Source organism: Hyperoodon ampullatus (genome assembly GCF_949752795.1).
Source record: "Hyperoodon ampullatus genome assembly, chromosome: 9".
Lineage (NCBI taxonomy): Eukaryota > Metazoa > Chordata > Mammalia > Artiodactyla > Ziphiidae > Hyperoodon > Hyperoodon ampullatus.
Window position 1 is genome coordinate 1,873,018 of NC_136922.1, and position 12,494 is coordinate 1,885,511.

The 12,494-nt window shown below is 46.8% G+C and overlaps 1 protein-coding gene across 1 annotated transcript in view; it reads left to right on the top strand.

The window, feature by feature from the left end:
* COBL (cordon-bleu WH2 repeat protein) overlaps positions 1–12,494 on the top strand; it is a gene marked incomplete at both ends in the record, with an annotated part of 262,009 nt that overhangs the window by 234,360 nt on the left and 15,155 nt on the right. The window contains one exon of the mRNA XM_079710932.1: positions 11,266–11,363. Coding sequence (XP_079567058.1) covers positions 11,266–11,363 — 98 coding nt within the window. The remainder of the gene's footprint in view (positions 1–11,265; positions 11,364–12,494) is intronic.

Sequence of the window (12,494 nt, forward strand, 5' to 3'; positions counted from 1 at the left end):
TAAGTTGATCACCAAAATGAATGAATGCCTTTGTATTTTTCATGTTTTTTTCAGCTTTGTCTAAATGAACGCACAAGTCTCTGTCTGGTTAATGTAATTGTAGTGTCAATACTATTTTATTTTGGTTTATTTTTAGCTAACAGTTTATCACGAGCATTTCCACAGGGGGTTGTATACACCCTCTAATAATGTTCAAGTACAGCTCTTCAATCTTAAGATTCCCAGACCAAGTTCATATTTTATTAGACAGGAAATTAGAAGGTGACAATTGGTCCATTTTGCCTCTGCCCCAGTGCATTGAGCTGAGGTTGGCCTGTTTGCAGAGAAAAAAGACGGCATTTCCTTCACAGTCCACCTAAACATAAAGGAAAGGAGCTTCACAGTAATCCTCAGATCTGTTCAGTTGGTTTGCATTGGGATTGCACACCCTGAGCTCTACACCTGAAACTAATCAGACATGTTACCTCGGTGTCCCAGGGATGCTCCTACAAAAGTCCCAGTGGATTTTGCTGGTGTTGACCAGATGTCAAATCTTGCTGATTTCTGTTCCAGTAGGGTACTGTTGTCTGCAGCCACAGCCAGGATAATCACGGGGTCTTGGAACCTGACGCTTTATCCAAACAGGGAGCAGGTCATGTTTTTCTGCCCTCGTCTCTGGGGTGCCACTGATTTGAGAGTAGTGAAGAGGGAGGGGGAGGGGACTCTGGACCCTGACCGACCCATGTGGAATCCCACCACCACTAACTAGTTGCTTGGCCTTCGAGGGTCCTCCTAACTTTGCTGAGCCCCGAGTTTTGTTTATATCTGTGCAGATAACGCCTCCTACCTGTCACAGGTGTGTGAACCACGGGGTACCTGTGCACATGCTCAGTGCCTCCTAAATAGCCATTGGGTGGGACCCATTGACTAAATCACACAGTTAGTTTAGGAACCAGAGCACCATGAATTTTCGTGGCACATCAACTTGCCTTTTTTGGGCTTTGGAGTCAAAGGAAGATGAAGATGATCGCTGGACCCCTCAGTCCTGTCTGTGCTGTACTGTTCCATTATTTGCCTCAGAAATGGGATCAACTCTCTGCCCATGATGTTTCATGGAATATCTGTAGGTTTTTCTTTTTAAACAAGAGCTGTCTCCATTGACAAATTACACATACTCAGAGGCTTCAGAATGGTGTATCACATCTTTAAGTCCAAATGCATAACTTTCAGTAAATTTCAGGCTTACTTAAAATCTGTGCCTACTGTGGAAAGCAGGGGTTACAAACTCAAAGTCCACAGAGCATGGATGGGGCAAAGCACAAGTTTTCTCTAAAGAGGGCAGCCCCACAGCTTCCTTACAGCTGTCGCCCTGAGAGATTACAGACCCGGTGTGGCCGGCGTTGGAAGAGAAGACAGAAATCTAGATTTTTATGTGAGGTCTCCCCAGTTTTTTTTTAAAGGCTATAAATGTTCATTGCTTTAATTTCTTTATCTCTGATTCCCATTGAAGCTGAGCTTTCCCCATAGGTTTGTCAACCAGGTACATTTCCACTTTTGGAAAGACTCTGTTCATGGGAGGAATGGTCTTAAAGTTAGAATTGGAAAAATATTCAGATGCAAGAAACGAAGATGGGGACTAGAAAGCAGGTAGCAGACCCGGAGATTGTCCCCCGAAGGCTGATTTCACTTCCCTCCTTGGATACAAACGGTACTGATGCACTGCGGTGGGCACTGGGTCTAGGATGGGACAGGAGCTGGAAAGACGAAAAGATGGACAAGGTCCCCACGTGGAGACGGCCCTTATGTTGTAGCCGGGGGGGTGGGTGGTTCATCAAGGGCTGTGACCCACCTGCCATCCAGAATCCAGTCCCCTCCCCATTTGAGAGATTTAGGTCTCCCAAATTTTAAATCTTGGCAACCAATTCAGACTTCCAGGGCCAAACAAAACACATCTACACGCTGGGCAGGCCAGTCCCAGACGTGCTCCACTGACGGCTGGATGCCTCGGTCCGGCCTCCTCCGCTCACTCATTTGCCAACTTTGGAATCGCTACAATTACTCGGGTATTTCCTGGGATATATCTCTTGAAAAATGTCGCTTCACAATATATTTGGGAAGTTCCACATTCTTCTCTTGGAAGAGGAGAATATAAGGTCTCTTATAAATTCTGCAGCGAAGCAAACTGTGTAAATTTTCCCCTCTGCCTGCCTTTTTTAAAAAATTTTTATTGGAGTATAGTTAATTTACAGTGTTGTGTTAGTTTCAGGTGTACAGCAAAGTGAATCAGTTATACATATACATAGATCCACTTTTTTTTTTTTTTTTTTTTTTTTTTTTGCGGTACGCGGGCCTCTCACTGTTGTGGCCTCTCCCGTTGCGGAGCACAGGCTCCGGACGCGCAGGCTCAGCGGCCATGGCTCACGGGCCCAGCCGCTCCGCGGCATGTGGGATCTTCCCGGAGCGGAGCACGAACCTGCGTCCCCTGCATCGGCAGGCGGACTCCCAACCACTTCACCACCAGGGAAGCCCTGCCTGCCTCCTCATATCCTTTAGAATGAGTGTTCCGCTGAGCACCATCTGGGAGATGCTGTCCTAGGTCACCCCCCTTCTGCGCTGTCACACGTATGGCTTTTACAAATAACGCACCTCAGATACATGGATAGAGGCAGAGAAAATACACTGCTTCTGGTGAACAGGGGGCATTCCAGTGATGTGCTCTGAGGTCCTGTCTGAGAATAGGGCATTGAGAGTTGGGACAGCAACAAGGCACTGAAGCCTGAAGGGGAGGGGAAGGTTGGGTCAGACTTCAGGGGCCGACCGGTCCTGGCCCAGAGAGCAAGTCTGCAAAATTTGTGCGATCCACAATGGAGCAGGTGATTGCATGTGTCCAGACCGGCCCGGGGTCAAGTTCAATGAGATGACAACCCGTGCTTGGGGGTTGGTAGCCCAGAATCAAGCTGAAATGTCCTGAGAGCAGAGCCCTCCACTGTTCATGGAGGTGTGGTCTTGACCTCGGCCACCTGGAAAGGGCCCCGGAGCGGAACACTGCCCAGGGGCACACGAGTTCAGTGACTGAGAGAAAGAGTAACAAAGAACGTGGTTTCTGACACGCTGCTGTCCCAGGAGAGGACAGGCCTGGTGACTAGGGCAGATGAGTACTCAGTCAGCCTGCCAGCTCTTCCCTTCCTGTACCCTGAGATGGATGCCCCTGGACCACATTTAGAAAGGGAGGCCACTTGAAGGGGCTGGCACCCTGATCTTGAGGCCTACTGCTGGCCCTGAATCCACCTCCTGGCTCTGCCCAGCACTGGTTCTGACACCTGGATTCTGCAGCTCATCCTAAGGTGGCATCTGTGTTCCCAGGAGGGGTGTTCTTCCTGTGATGATCCAGGACCTGGCTGTGACAGTGAGGCCTCTCCATCCTTGGAATGCCAGACGCCAGAGGCTCAGGAGCAGAAGTTACCCTTTGCCATGATGGGCATGGCTAGGTCTCTCCGAATGGGCCATGGGTTCCGATGGATGGTGAAGCTCTCCCCAACCGTCTCAGACACCCTCAGCTCACAGAATCTCCACTGTGGCACCAGTTCCCAGGGGAAATAAGGAGTGTTTGTGGTTTTCAACTTTGCCAGGGTGCCCTGTACTATCGCCACCCCTCTGATACTCGGAGATTCATTCAGTATTGGAGGGAACAGTGGAAGAACCTTTGTGACCTGCAAAGACCCCAGTCTGTAAGGTCTGTAAAGTTCTAGTTTGCTGGGCTGTTTCTCCTCTCTCTGCCATCTGCTATTTTGCAGATAGCAAATTCATCCAGACTTCTTTGGCAGGGATTGCCTGGGGTCCCACTTTGACAAATTGGAGGCAAGGACTCTTTGCTCCAGAGCTCCTGCAGCCTGTCCAAAGAGCGTCTGTGGGGTTGGCTTCAGCTGAAAGCGTTCTTCTTAAACTATTCGGTCTAGTGGCAAAGTGCACGTCTCCTGCTCATGCAGTTAATTTGGAGGCTCTGCGCCTTGCTGCCACGGCTCCAACTTCCTCAAGGGCAGCGCTGGCTGGGCTCCATCGAATGCCCTGACAGCCAAGATTTTGAATTGAAAAGGCTCAAGGATAAATACCAGTCTTCTAAAGAGAGCAAGGGTGAAGGCTTGGGAATGATTAGCGTGCGCTTTGTGTGCTGTGATCTGAAAATGGTGTGTTTTCCATCAAGTCCTTCGATTAGATCCAATTATCGTTTTCATTGCAAAATAAATCTATGCCCTCAATTCAAACTTGACCCTGTAAGTGGGACATCACATTCCAAGAGTCTTCCTCTAAAGTTAGCACAGCCAGTCAATGATCTCCTTCAGGAAGAATTCAGCCCATGTGGTGATTGTCCCTCATGGTGGGGACACCTAGCAGTGGCTTCCACACAGTCCTGCCCTGGGTGGGAGTTGTGTCACCCATGAAAGATCTCCTTCCAGCTGCATCTTTCCTTCGTGTATGACCCAGGCCAACTCTCCTAATACATAAAGAGCAACACGATGTGAAGACTGCCTGGCATCATATCTGCCCTGCCTATTGCTGGTGATGGTGCCCTGGGCCGATGACTTGATCTCTCACTTCTTTTTTTTAAATTGAAGTATAGTTGATTTACAATGTTGTGTTAGTTTCAGGTGCACAGCAAAGTGATTCATATATATATATATATATATATATATATATATATATTCTTTTTTTAAATTTATTTAATTTATTTATTTTATTTTTCGCTGCGTTGGGTCTTCGTTCCTGCACGTGGGCTTTCTCTAGTTGCGGCGAGCTGGGGCTACTCTTCATTTCGGTGCACGTGCTTCTCCTTGTCGTGGCTTCTCTTGTCTAGAGCACAGGCTCTAGACACGCGGACTTCAGTAGCTGTGGCACGTGGGCTCAGTAGTTGTGGCTCGTGGGCTCTAGAGCACAGGCTCAGCGGTTGTGGCACTCAGGCTTAGCTGCTCCACAGCATGTGGGATCTTTCCAGACCAGGGATCGAACCCATGTCCCCTGCATTGGCAGGGGGATTCTTAACTGCTGCACCACAGGGGAAGTCCATATAAATAAATATATATATATATATATTCTTTTTCGTAGTCTTTTCCCTTATAGGTTATTATTGAAATATTATTAAACTATTGAGTGTAGTTCTCTGTTCTATACGGTAGGTCCTTGTTGGTTACCTGTTTTAAATATAATGGTGTCTCTGTTAATCCCAAACTCCTAATTTATCCCTCCCCCTTTACCATCTTGGTAACCACAAGTTTGTTTTCTATATCTTTGGGTCTATTTCTGTTTTGCATATAAGTTCATTTATATCATTTTTTTTCTTAGATTCCACTTATAAGCGATATCATGAGATATTTGTCTTTGTCTGGCTAACTTCACTTAGCATGATAATCTCCAGGTCCATCCATGTAGCTACACATGGCATCATTTCATTTTCTTTTTGTGGCTGAGTAATATTCCATGGTATATATATACCACATCTTCTTTATCCATTCATCTATCAACAGACATTTAGGTTGCTTCCAAGCCTTAGCTATTGCGAACAGTGCTGCTATGAACATTGGGGTGCATGTATCTTTTCCAATTATGTTTTTCTCCAGATACATGCCCAGGAGTGGGATTGCAGGATTATATGGTAATTCTATTTTTAGTTTTTTAAGGAACCTCCATACTGTTTTCCACAATGGCTGCACCAATTTACATTGTCACTCACAGGGTAAGAAGGTTCCCTTTTCTCCACACCCTTGCCAGCACTTGTTATTTGTAGACTTTTCGATGATGTCCATTCTGACTAGTGTGAGGTGGTGCCTCATTGTAGTTTGGGGCATTGACCTCCCACTTCTATTTTCTTGTCAGTACAATCGAGATCTGCAGTACCACCCCTTGGAATAATGGCTAACATATTGCCAGCCTTCAGAAATTGATGGCTGGTGTTATTATTGTTGGTGGTGGTGTTGTTTATTTAAAACTGCCTGAGGAAGGATGGAAACTTGATTTGTTGGAAATCCTTATAACCTGTGTCCACCTCTGACCATCTGCCTCATTAAACTATTTAAACATCTTTGTTTGAAAAGAACATATGCTCATATTTGTGTACTGATAGATGGATGGGGGAGAGACTAGCACTATTTCTAAACTCTCGAATCCTGAAGGCAATCTTGCTGTAATCAGGCGACTTATCCATCTGTGTATCACACTGTGTGTGATCAATACCGTGAAGCTCCCAGTCCTGGGATCCCTCTGGGGGACACTAGTTCTGCAGAAATGCTGTAAGGAGTCAATGAGACAGATTGGGTAAGTGGGTTACAGGCTCTGTTTTTTTTAACAGTAGAACCACACTGAAATCATGTATAGAGCCTCAAAAGACAGAAACTGTAGCTTCTCCAGGGGAAGGACGTCTCCCTGTATTGTCCGCTGCCTGCCCACCTTCCGCCTGGCCATCCGTAAGCTCCTTCTCAGCCCCCGCCTGTCCGTGAGTGGTGGACATGAGGGCTGTGGAAGTGAGAAGCTGTGCCGCCGTTATCTGCAGGGCTGATGATTTCAAGACGCTTACGAAACTGAGAACGCGCAGGTCATGAGTGAAGGAGCTGGGCTCCGGTCCTGGCTTTTCAGCCCTGCAACTTTGTAACCAGAGGAGCTCTGTGACCTAGGAGCCTTTAGAGATGTTTTGTACCTTCTAGACCTCTGCAGCTTTGTAGTTCAAGGAAGGAACTTTGTGACTCTGGCATCATTTTAGAAACATTTCATATATTCTAGATCCTGAAACTTTGTAACTATGAGAACTTGGTGACCACAGAAACATTTAGAAATAGTTTATGCCTTCTAGAACCCTGCAATTTTGTAACTACAGGACCTTTGTGCCCGCGAGAGCATTTAGAAACATTTAATACCTTTCAGAACCCTGAAACTTCGTAACTGCGCTAACAAAGGAGTACTTACAAACATTTAAGATTTTGGAGAATTATGCTATAGGTACAGTAGCCACCAGCTAACTTTGGCTACTGAGCCCGCCAGATGGATAGCCCTAATTGAGATGTGCTGTGAGAGTGCAATTGCACCAAACGTATAAAAAAATGAAGTTTTTTATATTAATTATATGGAAATGATGATAATTTGCGTTAAATGTTGAGTTGAAGTATACTAATTAAAGTTAAGGAAAATTAACATTAAAGTATTTAATGAAAAATAATCTTGCTTACTTTTTACCTTTTTAATGTGACTACAAGAAGATTTTAAATTACATGTGTAGCTCATATTACATTTCTATTGGACCCTGTTGTTCTAGAACTCTGAAGCTTTATAAATACAGCACCATTTGTACATGGAATGGGGAAGTTAAGCACATATTACTGTCATCAGCCATCTATTTTCCCAGGCTTCTTACCTTTCGTTTATCAAGTAACTGTTTTGAAATCGCATGGGTTGGTTTGGTTGTCATCAGCAGTTGAACTGCTACCTGAAAAGGACATCTTTTTCCTCTCAGACTTTGCTTGTTTTCTGCGATTGGGTAAATTACCTAAAGAAACTTTCCTAGCCACGTCAAAAAGAAAAATGACTTGATGTGCTGGAATGGGGCAGAATCTGCCCGTGCTTTTTTCTTTCTCATACAAAATTTTTTTTTTAATGAAAAAGCACCTATTTGCCTGGGTACTGATTTCTCATGACTGCTGTTAGTTCTCCCATGGGAGTGGGTGAGGCCATCGCCAGACCCCGCCTCTGAGGCTGCTCCACTTCCTGGGAAGACTCCTGCTTGAGGCCGGCTGAGCCTCAGATGTTAGGCAGCGGTGGCTTGTCCATGGCTGTGGCCTTGGCAGAGTGACCCTCCGTGGGAGGGCAGGCTCGCGGTGATGTTTATCCAGCACATGCAGCTGGTATCGGCACGCCTGTGCTGCTTGTCTGTCCTTCATTTCCTTGGTCTTAAACCAAAACAAACTGTCCATAAGAAACTGTCTATCTTAGACTGGGGTGTGTGCTGGGCATGAGGAATGATGCCTGGGAAAGGAACATCTGCACAGTGGACTTTCAGCTAAAAAGAGGTGCTAATGCTTCTGGCCAACTGTGGGGGCCTGCTGAGCCCACAGAAGCTGCCCTCCAAGCCCAGGGACCAAGTGCTTCCAGCTGGCTGTTACAGGGAGAAAGGAATAGCTGTAATCCATCGGCAGCCCTTTGAGGACACGTGGATGGGGTGGGTGAGGAAGGAAAAGCAAATTCTGCTAAATCTCCCCCTCCTGAAGCTGTACATTGGAAAGCATAATACATACATCACACGGGTTTGGGCTTTTGCCAGATGACCCAGAAGCCCAGAATCCAGAGTATGGCGGGTCCTATCCCACATCAGGAGAGGCACCGGCTGCAGAAGCCAAGTGGTCCACAGGCCTGGCCTTGCCCCGCCCCGAAGGTGCTCGCCAGCCTTGGGAGAAGTACCGGCCAAGGACCTGGGCTCCCTCCCTCCACAGCGCTCCCAAGGCTGGTGGCTTCTGTCATGTGTCCACTCTCTCCTCCTGGACAAGCAAGGCCCTGGGGAGCCAGGTCCACACTGGGGCGTCAAGCGCAAGGTCAGGTGAGAGGTGGGTGGGGTGTGTCAGCGGAGTGTGAAGCTGAGCATCTGGGACAAACCTGGGACGTGTACAAGAGGCAGACGGAGGAAAGGGGTGGGCGGGAAGGCTGAGCTAGTTGGAGGGCAGAGGACGCGGTGCAGGGACCCCAGACTTCACAAGGGGGCCCGGACAGGAGGTGAGACGGGCAGGCAGAGAACAGGTCTGAAGCCCTGAGCTTGGGGCTTGGCCACTGATGGTTAGACTAGGCAGCTCAGGCCGGAGCCTGGGTGGGAGGAGCGTGGGGAAGGGCTGGCTCAGGCCTTGCTGCAGCGCCTCCTTGAGGATTTAGGGTTGTCACACACTGGTTTAGGATCATCACAGGGATTGCTAGGTACTCAGGAACAAGATAAAATGATAAACACAACACGCCATGTGTATTGGGCATGGTATCACACACATGTAAACTGCTTTTCGTAAAAGAATTAGTACTCATTAGAGGACCAAAGGATCATTTTAGATGTTGCCCATTTCAAACATTGCCTTATCAATCAAGCTGCTTTGTACCAAAATGAGCATACTTCACAGAAAAATAAAGTATAAAATATTTGCCATAATCCATCCATTTCAACAAATCACACTGGTTGGCGATGGTGCCTAGATTTCTGCCTCACCCTTGTCCACAGACACAGGTTACTTTTCGATCATCATGACCATCCTGTATGGAGTTGTATGTCTTGATTTCTTCATGTGACATGCCGGTTTAAGCAGTGATCTGTGTTTCCACCTACATGTCATGGTCATCGTAGGATGCAGTGACGGAGGGGACTCCCTCCCGTCGGACACTGTAGAGATGTCCCCATGAATATGATGAGCATGGTGGTGTTTATGTTTTTCCTTCCATAACATTATCTTCTTAAGGCGAATTATCAAAAGCGAGGCTAATGAACCAAAGTTCCTGCAGAGTTAAAGCTATGCTTTTGCTTCTTGATGTACACATTCCCATTGCTTTCCAGTTAACACCAGGAGCAACAAGTGTGAGAGTCTCAGATTCATGGAGCTGTCATCAGTTTGGGGTGATCTTCTTTCTCCAGTTGAAGCTTTATGAAATAATATCATCAGTGGAACTTCTAACTTACTTTTTAATTCTTTTTCTTCAAAGGGTGCATTATTTTAGTTTAGTTTAGTTTTTATTGAAGTGTAGTTGATTTACCATGTTGTATTAATTTCAGGTATACAGCTAAGTGAATATATATGCATATACATATATATGTGTGTATATATATATTCTTTTTCAGATTCTTTTCCCTTATTGGTCGTTACAAAATACTGAGTATAGTTCGCTGTGCTACAGTTTTTCATTCTTATTAATATCATTCCGTTCCCATGGAACAGTGTGATTTTGCATACTTTGAAGGAAAGGCAAATACTTTGAAGGAAAAGTATAGATATAATTTTGTTTGGCTGGACTTTAAACAACTTAAGGTAGGAGCCAGCATTTGAAAAGTGTTCTGTTTTCCATTTCAAACACTGTTTTATAGAGCCCTTTCCATTTTTTTCTCTGCCATACACTTTATTGAATATTTAAATGAGATTTATTTAAACCACCACATTCCATGAAAGAGAAAAACACAAGTTTAGTAAATGCATTCAATTAAGTCTCGGGGCAGAAGCAACAGGAAACGCAGCCTTGAGCCTCCGGGGTCGTTGTTAGTTGGTCCCCGGCCACACAGATCTCGGCCAACGCTCTTTGTTTGCTGTGTCAGAGGACATTAGCCGAGATGGGTCTGGAAGCCACTTCCTGGCTCCAAAGGGACACGGTCACCAAGTAAGAAAGACTCATTTATCAGAACACAGACTTTGCTACATAAGTGAGGATGGTACAAAGCATATTTCAAGCATCATTATCTCGGCCTGATTAGTAATGATGGAAATCGGTCCTCGATTTTTAACGGTCAGCGGGAAAGACCTTCAGCTTTCACTGAAGAGGGACAATCACCCCATATGTGTCTCTGTTCTTGGCACAGCAAGAAAACGGAGACAAGAGCCTTTGCAAAGGCTGCTTTCAAATTGCTTTGGCAGCCGTTGTCTTGTGGATGCCGCTGTCCAGGGACACAGATAAGGAAGGTCCAGTTCTCCTTGGGGGGGGTGGGGGGACATCTCCCTGGATGCCCGGGTGGCAGCACCACGTGGCACCTCTGGATACAGACGTGGCCAGCCCTCCCCGGTTCTGGAACCCCCGTGAGCTTGGGCTGCTCCATCCTGAGCTCACGCGGTTGCCTCCCTGTGAAGCAGCAATAAGGACCTTACCTGCCTTTTATCTGCTTGTGAGGTTTATCATAGGATGATCTGGGCAAAAAAGCCCCAAGTAGGTCCCCGCGTGGGAAGGCTGCATGAGACACAGAGGGCACTGTGTGGCCCCCCCGCTGTGGGCATTTTCCCCCATCCAGTTAAAACCCTGGGGGGCCTGGGCAGGGGGATGGGCTGGGGAGGCTGTCACCAGTGTCACTGCTGCCCTGAGGTTTGCTGTAGTGGTGGTGATCACTGTGCAACACACATACACACACACACACACACCACCTGCATCCCCGTAGGTCCAAGGGCAGCAGTAGTCCAATGCCTTTGGAACTGCAAGAATTTGACTATGAGTTGTACCTTCTTCAGATATTTCCAGAAAAGAGTGAATTACGTAAATAATGAGACAAACGAACGCTCTCCCTTTCTCCTTGGTCTTCCCTAGAAGTGGAAAAGTTGCTCCATCCTCACATGAGGATGAAGACCTATTCATGACTGGCCAGTTCCAGAAAACCCTTGCAGAACTGGACAAAGAGCTGGAAGGTAAGCATCACCTGCTCCTGCTTGGACCTTACCCCCTGTGGCCGGCGCTCTGAGGGTTATCTTCTCTGACTGAACTTTATGTCACCACATGGGGAAGATGTCTGCAGAGGGAATGCAGCTCCGTGTGAGGAAGGCCCGGACTGGGGGCTTAGCACACGGGTGAGCACAGCTCCCTGGAGGGGACCTTGCATCTGGGCTGCTGCACAGTCCCGAGGAAACGTCTGAGCAGCTGCTTAAAACCTCCTCTGAGTAATACTGATTTTGCACATGAAAAAGTCTTCCATACACATGAACAGAAAAAAAGTTCTCCAGTCCTCAAATAAGTTAGGGAAACACTGGGTGCCACACAGGCAAACAGGGCTGTTTATTAAACCTCCAACCCCGTTACTTGCTAATATGTGGCCTGACTTTCAAAGGGAAATGCAGAACACAGCGTGTTGACAGGGACCCCTCTTAGAGTGGGGCATCTCACAGCACTGCGATTCTGTGCATATATTGGAGAAATAATAGTGTAAGGCCAAAGCAGATGCAGATCAGCTCAGTAAAAACTGGAAATCTTTCCAACGAAGGCACAAGTGAAAATCAACGAGGAAGTAGCTATTGGCTGTGCCTTCAAAGAAAACAAGACAAGAAGAAGGAGACAGACTCCAGAGCTGACCCGGAGTTTCGTCTGACTTGCTTTTCAGTGCTCCGTCCTCAGGTGGGGCTGACAGGGCTGAGAAACCTTAATCAGCTTTAGTGTGTCCTCTGGCTCTGCCCACGGGGCTCACTGCATCCTCTAGGGCTAATTCTGATGGGCTCGAGGCTTAGTCATCTGCCTCTTAATAAGCAAAGCAAGAGCAAGTTGTCCCATAGATTTTGTGGTTCTCCTGGTGAACAAGAGAAAGATGAAAGTAAAAAACCCCAAATCCACCTTCCCACCCTGCCTTAAGGTGGTGTATATTGAGGGCTTGGACTTGGAGATCAATATGTAAGTGACAATACCGGCAAAATGTTGTGTGATACCTCAAGGCGTCACAGATCGGCAGACAGGTCCTCTGTTGAGTCATGCAAGCTGAGACTGGTTCCAGGCATGTGTAGATGACAACCCAAAATGACACTTTAAATAACTTACACCAAAGGCACCCCAGA